Below are 13,570 nucleotides of genomic sequence, written 5' to 3' on the forward strand. Positions count from 1 at the left end.
TCTAGTGGATGAATACACAATTTGCCTAATCGATGGGATCACTAAGAGGTTTTGCTATAAAGAACGATGTGTACGTATTGATGACTAGGGTATTAGACTAGGAATGGTGGTGACTGATTATAATGTGTTTTGAAGACCAGAAGTATAATTTTATATGTCAAGCGATGTTTTAGCAGTAACCAATGCGCCAATTTTAACAGCGGAGTAACATCATCAAATTTCTTTTTTTCCTGTTATTAATTTTATTGAAGTGTTTTGAGTGACTTGAAGACGACACAGATCTTTTTGCCTTGCTCCATAATACAATAATCCAATGTACTGATTACTAGTGAATGAACGATAATATTAATAGTGAAGGGGAGTAAAAGATGAGATATTGAGCGAATATGGCACAGTTTGTAGTAACTTCATTGCAGTACTGTAGAAATTTGTTTTTGAAAAGTTAGTTTTGAATCGAAATTGACGCCAAGGATGGTGTTGTCAAAAGTTAGAAAGTATCAACGGGGATTGAAGTGATTGATCCTCCTTTAGTGTGAATAGTAAAGCTTTAGATTTTTGAGGGTTCAAGAAGAGATAGAGACATCCTCGTCCTCCTCGAGACCGATTCGAACCTCACCGACCTGTCTAAGAACATATCCTCTTGTATAATGAACCTACAATCCTGGGCCCACACTGTGCAAATGAAATTGAATGAGTCCAAATCAAGACTTCTTTGGCTCGGTCCAAAACTAGATCACCTACCCACCTCCATCCCACTACCCTCTGGCTCCTCTCTGCAGCTTGAGTTCTCAAGCAAGGTCTTGGGCATCATCATTGATTCCACATTGTCCTTCAATGACCACCTCCAATCCTTGGTTAAAAAAAATGCTTTTTCAGCCTTCACATGCTGAGGAAAGTTAGATCCTGCTTCCATCAAAAACATTTTACCCTCCTTGTCCAATCCATCATCCTCTCCAGATTGGACTATTGCAACTCTATCTACTTAAGCCTAACTAAGAAAAACCTTCACAGACTCCAACGGATTCAGAATGCCGCAGCCAAGCTCATCTTCGCTAAAAGTAAATTTGACCATGTCTCCCCGCTCCTGGCCAAGCTCCACTGGCTTCCGATAATCGCCAGGGTCCACTATAAATGCGCCTGTTTAACTTTCAAAATCCTATATGGTATCCTCCCTCCCTTTATCCCTCTTTCTTGGAATTCCTCAAACCCTAATATCACCAGATCCTCCCAGAAATTAAAACTATCCTTCCCCTCGCTAAAAGGCATTTCCCACACAGGAAAGCTAGGGACCTCCCTCCACTTCAAAATCACTGAGCTCTGGAACAACCTTACCTCCCCTCTTCGGAACTTGAGCTCTCTCCAAGTTTTCCGCAAACATCTGAAAACCTGGCTTTTCTCAAAAAATGTAAGTCTCCCTCCAACTTAGGAATCAAGGAAACTCTTATATCTTGGCATCCCAAGTCCTCTAAATTTTCTTCACACTTCTACCTCTAACCCTCTGTTGTAGTTCCTTCCTATTTCTCCTACTGTAAACCGCGTCGAGCTCTACGAACGTGGAGATGATGCGGTATACAAACCTAAGGATTAGATTAGATTAGATAGTTAGTATATAGCCATGAGGAAATCAAATTGAGTTTTTGATTAATATCTTGTATATCTTTGGAATCTGTATTATCAATTGGATGGAGAAGCTGAATATCATCTGCGTAAACAAATATCGTGAACCCAGTGGAATGAGCAAGTGTAAGTAGTGGAGACATAAAGATATTAAATAGAATAGGTGCAAAAATTGATCCTTGTGGAACTCCACATGGTAACACAAAGGTCTCCGTGGTTTGATCTTGTAATTTATTTTGTAAATTTGATCTTGTAAGTAAGATTTAAACCATTGTACAGGGTAGGCATTTTTTGTGTCCTAGCCTCTCTTGTGGCCACAACCTTACTATGACCTTTGGCCCTGCTCACAGGCAACTTCATTGCTATGGACTGATAGCCCTAGCAATAAGGGTTTAGTAGACTGGGCACCCTGACACAGAAAAAGTGGTAAAGCTTTATGATGGGGTGAAATGTACTTCATCTGTCTGATTCTTTGATTTTTCTGCCTGCAGGCTTTTTTTTTCCCAACACAAAAGTTACACAGGCTTATTTGGGGGAAAAAATTAACAAATATACTATATATCTAAACCACATAGTTCTTCATATGTTAGAAGATGAGGAGCTTTGCTTGCCCTGTCATATTAAATATCTTTCTTGAAGTGAATATTATACACAGCTGGTGTAATGCTGAGATTTTTCCTTTAGAAACTACCATGTTGGTAAGAATGCTACAATTGATGGCCCAGTTGATTAATATGGAGTGCTGTATGACATTTACTGCTTTTGTTGGCACTCATCTTAGAAACAGAGAAATACAGCTATTCCTTGCAAGGTCTTCAGGATACTCCTGGCTTTCTCTGCTTGTAGAAAGCTGTTTTGTACAACGATTTCCATTTTCTAATGCATATTTTTTCATGTTTTCCACAGGTACCTACAAAGAAGCTGAAGAAGTATGAGAAAGAGTATCAGAGCATGCGAGAGAGCCAGTTGCAGCAAGAGGACCCTATAGACAGATACAAGGTAGGAGAAGCACCGGACACAAACTTTACAATACAGCCCTTTCTCTGCGTAGATTAGAAAACAGAGGGCGAGTGTTTGATTTCAGCATGTAAAGCAACAGCACCACCTAAGGGCCTTAAGACTTTCTCTTCACTATTTAAATAATATATAGAAATAACACCAATTCAAGTAGTATATAAAAATAAAACAAAACATAAAGGAAATAAGGTGGTACCTTTTTATTGGAACCCAAGCACAGTACCGGGTAGAGCTTTGGATTCTTGCCCAGAAATAGCTAAGAAGAAAAAATTTAAAAAATTTAAATTGAATCAGGTTGGGCAGACTGGATGGACCATTCGGGTCTTTATCTGCCGTCATCTACTAGGTTACTATGTAACTTAATGCATTTTTTGATTAGCTTTCATCAGATCAGAAATAAGCAAATGCTGACAAATATTTGAGAAACATAAAAGCATTCCATAGGCAGTTTCACACAAAGAGGGAAGGAGTAGGTAAGTTGAGAAACAGGAAAAACAGCCCTCCCAGTTTCTCACCTTAACCACCCCTTTCCTCTTTCTGTGTGACTGTCATTGGAATGCTTTTATGTTTCACTTATATATTCTGATATTTGTCAGCATTTGCTTATTTCTGATCTGATGAAGAAGGGCTACCTTTAAAAGCTAATCAAAACATGCATTAAGTTAGTCCAATAAAAAAGTATCACTTTACTTCCTTTGTTTTGTTTTATTTCTATATATTACCTTTAAAAGTGGACTAAGGGCTAGATTCACTAAGCAAACCAATTGTGTATCGATCGATTTGCGACCCCTTTGCAACCTGATTTCCCTCCGACCCGATTCATTAACCTGTGTAGCGATCCGATCCCGATCCGTGTATGCAAATGAGGGGAATCGGCATGCAAAGCAGGAAGGATGTGATTCACAACACTTTTTTCCTGACAAACCGACTGGCTGGCCGATCGAGAACAAGCAACTGGCGAGGACCAGTCGCTTGTGTAAAAAACTGCTCTCTGCCCCGGTTCTCTTGCTCTGGTTGCCCTGCTCTCTGCCCCGATCAGGCTTCTCTGCTCTTTGCCCTGCTATTTTTTGGGTGAGGCTCCACTCGGAGTACTGCCTGCCCCAACTCTTTCTGGCTCCCCCGACTCTCCTGCTCTCTGCCTGCCCCGAAACTCCTGCTCTCTGCCGCCCTTTCCTGCAGCACAAGCCTGTGGTTTTAACCCGCACTGTGGAGAAGGGCGGCAGAGAGCAGGAGAGTCGAGGCCAGTAAAAAAACAACAACCAAAAAACAGACAGCAGACACATGCGCAGACCATCTACAGGCAAAGTAGATGGTCTGCGCATGCGTCGGGATCGCTACCTAGTGATCCATGTCGCCAGATGGGGGCGTGGCACCGATCGCCCCCATTAGAATATTCTTTGTTGCAGAAACCATCAGACCTGCCCGGATCGGACACGGATTAGTCATGTTAGTGAATCTAGCCCTAACATTGCTCCCAAACCATTCTTCTCTATTCACAAAGATCAAGTGAAGGATGTTTACTTTTGTAATTGTTCATGACATCAGGGAGAAGTGAGCTTGCTACTGCGACAATCTTTTACTAATTGTTTCATGATTGAAAATCATTTTACATACATATTCAAAACAACACTAAAAGTGTCTCCTTGTACCAAATTCCAAGATAAAAGAATTTGTGTCAGGTTTTCAGGTTAGGCACAGCTTTGTGGTGGTTCCTCTGTTTGGATGAAGGTTCCTGATAGTCATCCGATAATTTTTAATGGCTCCTGAACATATATATAATTAGCTCTGAGGTATCTGATGATTAATTAGTCCATTATTTTCATGACTATGCACATTCCAGTTCACCAGACAATGTACAAAATCTTAAAAAAGCAAATATTTTTGAAAAGAAAACTTTGTTTATGCTTTTTGAAAGCTTCTATACTGCTACTAATGACTGGGTGAGTCAATTCAGAGTGGTTTACCTGAGCTTCTGCAAAGGTGTTGCAATGCAGAGTTAGGGTGTTTCTGCGATGGTTTTCAGTACTGCACTCACTTTTGGTTTGGGTGTGGTGTGGTGCATTTACATATCTTTTACATTTAGTCTTTTTAACTCTATATACAGTATTTACACACTATCTTATGTATTTGCATGGTTACACTATTGTATATGAATATCATGTTTATACACATCCTAAATAATTCTAGCATTTTAACTTTGTATACTATATTTATAGCGTCCTAAATAGGTTAACCTTTTAATTAACTGTATTTACAAGCATCCTAATTCACCCCATTTACTCTTATTTTAGTTACACTCATCCTAATTTATTATAGTTCCTATGGGACAGGCCTTTGGCACCTGGGCCAATCAGAGCCTTAGGCCCCTCCCAGTGTATCACAGAATCCCTCTTGTCAATTTTCTGAATAAGGTATGGGGTGGGGGGTGAGTTGAGGGGCAGAGGAGGGTACAGGTAGCCAAGGCAGGAGAGAGTGGGCATCCTTCCTGCTAATATTCACAGGGGGGGGGGGGTGTCCAAGTGGCCTGCTGATCTTTGTTGTTGATGTTGTTGAGAAGCCTTCGTCAGGAGGGGGCTGTTGTTTTTTTTAAATTTCTAATGGGGACAGATTGTGTGTGTGTAAGACATACATATTATCTATGCCCATTTAAAAAAAAGCTGCTGTTCAGCGCTTTTTAATATTACCGGCACCCCCAGACCTATCATTTTGTACATCATATGGGCTTCGATCAGTGTGCTCATTTTAATATTGGTGAGCTCTTTGTAATTTATTTACATGTGATTATCAGAGGCTGAACAAACCACGGAAAAGACAGCAATTTGCTGTTTTGTGCATCGATAGATGCAATACTTCATCTCAAAATCTGATAAAACTGGTTTAGGGACTACAGTTAAATGCACAGTGAGTTTTGTGCATCCGGCCCTGAGAAAGGTCAGATTAGGCAGTGCTGCACTTACCTGCTTGTTAAGAACAGTATTGAAATAGCTGAGATGGCAATGATAGGAAAGTTTCTATGATCATTGATCTGACTCAGGGGGGAGAAACATTTTACTGTCATCCCTAGATCTGTGCATGAAATTACCACAGAATTACTACCTGCATAACTCTTCTCTTTCTTCAAGTATAAGCTAATATCGGTGCAGAAAACTCACAGAACCTGATGCAAGTGTAAAGTTTTGGTACAGGCTGCATAACAAGAAAAGTTGAAGGCAACTCTAGAAAGAAATGAATCAAGATACCCTCATGAGAGGATTTAGGACACATGAACGTAAGAATTGCTATACTGGGTCAGACCAAAGGCCTCTCTAGCCCAGTATCTTGTTTCTTACACGGTCTATCCAGGTCACAAGTATCTGGAAGAATTCCCAGAAAGTAGCAAGGGATACGTGGTGGCTTTTCAGAAATTTGTCCAAACCTTTTTTTTTTTTTTTAACATAGCTGCATTATAAATGATTTTACTGCATCATCTGGCTACAAGTTTGAGTTTTACTATGTGTTAAGGAAAATATATTTTCTCCTGTTTGTTTTAAATGTATTAGCATGTTAACTTCATAGAATGTCCCCTAGTCTTTGTACTTTTTGAAAGATTAAATGATTCATGTCTAACCATTCCACTCCACTCAGACTTCTGTCATGTCTCCCCCTCAGTCATCTCTTCAACTAAATAGCTCTAATCTCTTTATCCTTCCCTCATTGGAGGGGGAGAGGGCAAGAACTAGGCAGATTTTGTTTTTGCCTAGGACAGTAGTATTTAGGGAGTGGCAGTACAGCCGAAGAGCTCTGTTCAATATCTACCTGGCCTCCCTAGGCAACCTCCTACTTACCCTCAAGCTGAAGTTTTTCATCTAAGCAGACGACATCACAATGCTCATCCCTTTTACCTGTTTCTCACCAGAAATACTTGATTATATTACAAACATCCTCAACCAGATTGAACTCTGGATGCTAGCATTCAGGCTGAAACTAAACTCCGACGAAACAAAATTCTTCCTCGCCAGCCCCAACGACAAAATCAAGGACACCACAATTCAACTGAAAGGAAGGACTTTCCCCCTCGAAAACACCGTAAAAATTCTAGGAGTCACGCTGGATAAAAACTTATCCTTAGAAACTCACACCGAGGTACCTCATCGTCAGAAAATGCTTCTCGGTACTCTGGAAACTACGCACCATTAAAAAATTTTTCAACAACACTGCTTTCAGCCTGCTAGTGCAATCTGCCATTCTCAGCATTCTGGACTATTGTAATATTATCTACCTGAACTCCACAAAGAAAACTACCAGGAGACTAAAATTGATCCAAAACACCGCCGTTCGTCTTATCTATGGCCTAAAGAAATGGGAACATATCACCCCTTTCTATCACCAACTCCACTGGCTGCCTTTCGAATCAAGAGTACTTTTCAAATTCGCATGCTTCTGCTACAAATCGGTCAATGGCCTCTCGCCAAGATACATCAACCCCCTCTTTAACCTTTACTGCAACAACAAGAAATCCCGCAGAATTCAACTGTTCGCCTACCCCTCGCTAAAACTTTGTCATCTCAAAAGATTCCTAGACAAAACCTTTGCCTTCCTAGCAGCCAAGATGAACCCATGGCTTGCCCAAATGATACTCGAGGCCCCCACTTACCTCGGCTTCAGAAAAACACTCAAAACTTACCTATTCAACAAACAAGACCCGTAACTGCCCCCTTCCGGCATTATCTGCCCCACGATCGACCCTCCCCCACCCTCCTAAACGCTTTCCTCCCTCTCTTCTACCCACTCCCTTCTTCATCAGCCAAGTTCGGCTAAATTGTGTTATTAAGCTAATAAATTGTTGTAAATCGGCATGTCAATGCGGATCCTAATGTAATTGTTGTGAACCGCCTAGAACTTGAAAGGTATGGCGGTATATAAGAATAAAATTATTATTATTATTATTATTATTACTTCTAAATCTAACATGCTCCTCCTAGTGCTGCCACAGTTGTACCATTTCCTAGGCTACTTTGAAGATATTTCATACTGGTGCAGAGCCTTGCATAGAGACGTATTCTCAAGTGCTACAGACTCCTGCCTCCTCTTAATAGGAAGTTATTCATCTTGGTGAGGTGGTAGCGCTTAAGCATGAGCTCTACTGCAAGGCCACCACACTTTCAGGGAATACAGGCAGTCCCCGTTTTATGAACATCCAACTTAACGTCTTACTCATACTTACAAATCAGGTCCTGTTCTACCTTTGGTGTCCCAACACGCCTTTCTCCCTCCCTCCTGATTTATAATGCGCCCCTCTCACTCTCTCCCTCCCTCCATTCTGTGCCCAAAGTACGTGTCTCCCTCCGGCCAGTGTTTACTTTTTGGCTGGCTCCCTCCTCCTTCCAGCCACAATTATTTCTCTGTACAAAGCAAGCGCGTCCTGCGACTGAGCTAGAAGCCTTTCTTCTGACATGGGAGGAGCTCCCTCTGACATCAGAGGGAAGGCTTCTGACTTGGCCGCAGGACACACACAGAAGCCACTGCTCGCAGCTTTGTACAGCGAAACGACTGTGACTGGAAGGAGGAAGGAGTTGGCCAGAAGAAGGTAAACACCCGCTGGAGGGAGGCACATACTTGGGGCACAGAATGGTGAGAGAGAGAGGAGCGCATTGGGACATGGGGAGGGAGTGGGATGCATTGGGACTCGAGAGGGAGGAAGCACAAACTTCAGACAAAGGATGGAAGGAAGGAGGGAGGGGGCATTAACTTGGGACACAGAATGGAGGGAGGGAGGGGAGCATGAGCCATAGGATCAAAGAATGGAGAAAGTGAGGGAAAGAGATGCTGAGGTGGAGGAGAGAATAGAAAGGGAGGCTTGGGTGTCTGAGTGAGAGGGAAAGAGAGATGATGCACACGGAGCGACAAAGAAAAAGGATAATTGATGGGCATAGGGAAGGACAGAGAATTATTGGACATGGTGGTAGGGGAGGAGTGAGGTAGAGATGCATGGGGAAGAGAGAGATGAGGGGGAGTAATGTTGGATGTGCTGGTGGAGAGGGAACAGTGGGATGGATGAAAAGGGATGCAAGAGGGGCCTCAAAGAGGTGGAAAAGGTGGGAAGAATACTAGGATAAGTTACATACAAATTCAACTTAAGAACAGTTTAATAAATGGAAACCATTCTAAACACAGAGACTGTCTGTACTTCTGAAGTGACCCAGAAAGAGGTGGTATAGCAGAGGTGGTAATAGGAGGAGTGTGCTGGACACAAGAGTGAGGTAAGGAAGAGGAGATGAGATATTGAAGCTGGGGAGAGGGGAGTAAGGAGGGAAGGTTTATGCTGGACCAGAAGGGAGATAGGCAGGGAAGGGAGAGATGAGATGCTGAACAGAAGGGGAAAAAGAAGATGTTGGCTACCTAGGAGAAGGGGTAGGAAGGGGAAGAGAAGATGCAGGATTATTGGAGAAGGAGGTGGGAGGGGTTAAAGCCTTGAGCACAGGGCGAGGTACAGATAATGTGACTATTTATTTTTTTCATCAAAACGGGACATCTATGAATATTCAGTCCCGCCCCCAATCCCGCCCTCTTCCATATGGCATCTTCCCTCTTTCTATGCTCCTTCCATAAACTATCTATCCCGTGCCCCTTCTCTCCTTTGTACATGATTGATTTCAGCTCTGTCACCTCTCCGTTTTTCTCTCTCTGTCTCCACCCCCTCCCTTATGCTCTGGCATCTCTCTCTTCAACTTTCGTTCCTTCCCCCATGGTCTGGCAACATCCCTTCCCTGATTCCTGGCATCTCTCTCCTTTCCTTTTCTTCCATCTCTCCCTTCCCCTCCATGTTCTGACATTTCCTCCTTCCTTTTCCCTTGGGCTGGCATACCTTCCTCCTTCCCTCCAAGCCCTGGCATTTCCTTTCATTCCCTCCCTCATCTTCCTTCAACACTCTCCCCAATTCTCTCCCCCTCTGCTCCCTTTCCTCCTTGTCACCCAAGAACATCGGGCAGCAGCAGCATTCACAATTCAATCCAACATGCAAGGGAGAGCAAGAAGAAGATTACCTCAAAGATGACACCCACAGAGGACTACTGCAAGAGGGGGAGATTTTGGCTAGTCGAGGCCCAGAAGTGGAAAGAGCGAAGCACATTGAGGACATTGACCTGAGACCGAAGCGAAACCTGAAGAAGGGAAAGTCAGCGATCCTAGTGGGAGACTCAATCCTTAGGCATGTGGACAGCCACATAGCAGGAGGGAGAGAGGACCGACTGGTGACCTGCCTTCCAGGAGCAAGAACCAAGGACATCGCGGACAAAATTGAAATGATACTGGAAGGGGCGGAGACAGAAGAGACCGCTGTAGTGATCCACATCGGGACGAATGATGTCAGCAGGAGAGACTACAAAAGAAGCACGCTACTAGAACAGTTCAAGATTCTGGGAAGGAAGCTGAGGATGAAGGCCCAGAAGATAATGTTCTCAGAGATCCTACCAGTACCGAGGGCAGACGTGAAAAGGCAGGAGGAACTACAATCAATAAATGCGTGGATGAGAAGATGGTGTGAGGAAGAAGGATTCCACTTCGTGAGGAACTGGACGGCGTTTTGGGGCAAGAGCAAGCTCTACAGGAAAGATGGACTCCACCTGAGCGCAGCGGGAACTAAACTCCTAGCAAACAACGTCAAGAGAGGAATAGACCTGGCTTTAAACTAAGAAGAAGGGGAAAGCCGACAGTTGACCTAGGGTCGACGATTCGGAAGATCCTGTGAAGATACTGAGGGGAAAAATGGCTGGGAAGAAACAATGGATAAATTGCAGGAATCGACTAACCCAGAAGAGGTTACAATGTTTACAGCAAAAGAAAAGAAATTAAGGACCGAAGCACAGGGAAAGGAAAGGTGGACAACAAAATATCAAGATCTAAATTGCATATATGCTAATGCAAGGAGCCTAAGAAACAAAATGGGGGAACTAGAAGCCGTGGTCGATGCAGAAGACATCGACATCATTGAAATCTCTGAAACATGGTGGAATGAGGAAAGCAAATGGGATACAGCACTGCCGGGATACAAGCTCTATCGCCAGGACAGGGCAGGACAAAAAGGAGGTGGAATAGCCCTGTACATAAAAGAAAGCATACAATCCACAAGAATGGACACAGCAGAGACGACCAACAAGCTGGAATCTCTATGGGTTAAAATACCGGGAAGGAAAGGGCCTGAAATAAAGATGGGCCTATATTATCGCCCACCCAGGCAAACCGGAGATATCGATGAGGAAATGGAAGCCGAGATGAAGCGAGAATGCAAAAGTGGCAACACGGTTATTATGGGAGACTTCAACTACCCCGGGATAGACTGGAGGCTTGGAAGCTCGAAATGCGCTAGGGAGACAAAATTCCTGGAAGCCACACAAGATTGCTTCATGGAGCAGCTTGTTAGAGAACCGACGAGAAGAAATGCCACTCTGGATCTAATCCTAAATGGGTTAAGAGGACCTGCAAAGGACGTTGAAGTAGTGGGGACGTTGGGAAACAGCGATCATAATATGATCAAGTTCAAGGTTGAGGTAGGAGTATCAAAACGCAAGAGATCCATAACGACAACCTTTAACTTCAAGAAAGGAAACTACGAAGCAATGAGGGAATTGGTAAGGAAGAAACTTAGGAACACTTCCAAAACATGGCTAACGGTAAATCATGCCTGGTCCTTCTTCAGGGACATGCTGTATATCCCCAGATTCAGGAAGGGGTGCAAAAAGAATCGAACAAAAGACCCGGCGTGGATAACCAAAACAGTGAAGGAAGCGATAGGCAATAAGAAAAATTCATTCAAGAAATGGAAAAAGGACAAATCTGAGGGGAACTGGAAAGAGCACAAGAAGTATCAAAAAGAATGTCACCGTGAGGTTCGGAAAGCTAAAAGAGAGTATGAAGAAAGGCTAGCCAGGGAAGCAAAAAATTTCAAACCGTTCTTCAGATATGTTAAAGGGAAGCAGCCAGCTAGAGAGGAAGTGCTAGACGACGGAGACAGGAAGGGAGTGGTGAAGGAGGAGAAGGTAGTGGCAGAAAGGCTTAACATGTTCTTCTCGTCTGTATTTACTAACGAAAACACGTCCAACATGCCGGAACCTGAGCAATTCTTCAACGGAAGTCAAGCAGAAAAATTAACATTCATAGAAGTGAGCATTGAGGACGTTCGCAGGCAGATAGAAAAACTAAAAACTGACAAATCCCCGGGTCCGGATGGCATACATCCAAGGGTTCTGAAGGAATTAAAGGAGGATATAGCGGAACTACTGCAGCAAATTTGCAACTTATCCCTGAAAACAGGTGAGATCCCGGAGGATTGGAAGATAGCCAACGTTACGCCCATCTTTAAAAAGGAATCAAGAGGTGATCCGGGAAACTACAGGCCAGTGAGCCTGACTTCAGTTCCTGGGAAAATGACAGAAGCACTGATAAAAGAAAGCATTGATCAACATTTTGAAAAGCACGAACTTCTGATAGCCAGCCAGCATGGTTTCTGCAAGGAACGATCGTGCCAAACAAACTTATTGCACTTCTTTGAAGGGATTAACAAACAGATGGACAAAGGAGACCCCATTGACATCATATATCTAGATTTCCAAAAAGCCTTTGACAAGGTGCCCCATGAACGCCTACTCCGGAAACTAAAGAACCATGGGGTGGAAGGAGACGTACATAGATGGATCAGAAACTGGTTGGAGGGTAGAAAACAAAGGGTAGGAGTGAAGGGCCACTACTCTGACTGGAGGAGGGTCACGAGTGGTGTCCCGCAGGGCTCGGTGCTCGGGCCGCTACTATTTAATATCTTCATAAATGATCTAGAAACAGGGACTAGTGCGAGATAATAAAATTTGCGGATGACACTAAACTATTTAATGGAGCTCGGACTACAGAGGAATGTGAAGAATTGCAAAGGGACTTGAACAAACTAGAAGATTGGCGACGAGATGGCAGATGAAGTTCAACGTTGAGAAATGTAAGGTATTACATGTGGGGAGCAGAAACTTGAGGTACAACTATACAATGGGAGGGATATTATTGAATAAGAGTACCCAGGAAAGGGACTTGGGGGTATTGGTGGACATGACAATGAAGCCGACGGCACAGTGTGCAGCGGCCGCTAAGAGAGCGAATAGAATGCTTGGTATAATCAAAAAGGGTATTACAGCCAGAACGAAAGAGGTTATCCTGCCGTTGTATTGGGCAATGGTGCACCCGCATTTGGAGTACTGCGTCCAATATTGGTCGCCGTACCTTAAGAAGGATATGGCGTTAGTCGAGAGGGTTCAGAGGAGAGCGACGCGTCTGATAAAAGGGATGGAAAACCTGTCATATGCTGAGAGATTGGAGAAGCTGGGTCTCTTTTCCCTGGAGAAGAGGAGACTTAGAGGGGATATGATAGAGACTTATAAGATCATGAAGGGCATAGAGAGAGTAGAGAGGGACAGATTCTTCAAACTTTCGAATAATAAAAGAACAAGAGGGCACTCGGAAAAGTTGATAGGAGACAGATTCAAAACAAATACTAGGAAGTTCTTTTTTACCCAACGTGTGGTGGACACCTGGAATGCGCTTCCAGAGGACGTGATTGGGCAGAGTACGGTACTGGGGTTCAAGAAAGGATTAGACAAATTCCTACTGGAAAAGAGGATAGAGGGGTATAGATAGATTACTGCACAGGTCCTGGACCTGCTGGGCCACCGCGTGAGCGGACTGCTGGGCACGATGGACCTAGGGTCTGACCCAGCAGAGGCATTTCTTATGTTCTTATGTTCTTACTGCTGTTGCCGGCTTCAGGCCTTCCTCTCTGTCGGGTCCTGTCTTCATGAAAACAGGAAGTAGGCAGGACCCGGCAGAGAGCAAGGCCTGAAGCCGGCAACAGCAGCGAATTGTAAACGCTGCAGCTGCCTGAAGCACCCGAGGCAGACGCTTTTCTCCCCTCCCAGCCCAA

The 13,570-nt window shown here is 43.7% G+C and overlaps 1 protein-coding gene across 6 annotated transcripts in view; it reads left to right on the plus strand.

Moving 5' to 3' along the window:
• Positions 1-13,570, plus strand: part of RABGAP1L (RAB GTPase activating protein 1 like) — a 978,589-nt gene that overhangs the window by 898,535 nt on the left and 66,484 nt on the right. For all 6 annotated transcript variants that reach the window (XM_033916610.1, XM_033916611.1, XM_033916612.1 and 3 more), the window contains one exon: positions 2,524-2,616. In XM_033916610.1, coding sequence (XP_033772501.1) covers positions 2,524-2,616 — 93 coding nt within the window. The remainder of the gene's footprint in view (positions 1-2,523; positions 2,617-13,570) is intronic.

The sequence above is a fragment of the Geotrypetes seraphini genome, chromosome 12, assembly GCF_902459505.1.
Source record: "Geotrypetes seraphini chromosome 12, aGeoSer1.1, whole genome shotgun sequence".
Classification (NCBI taxonomy): domain Eukaryota; kingdom Metazoa; phylum Chordata; class Amphibia; order Gymnophiona; family Dermophiidae; genus Geotrypetes; species Geotrypetes seraphini.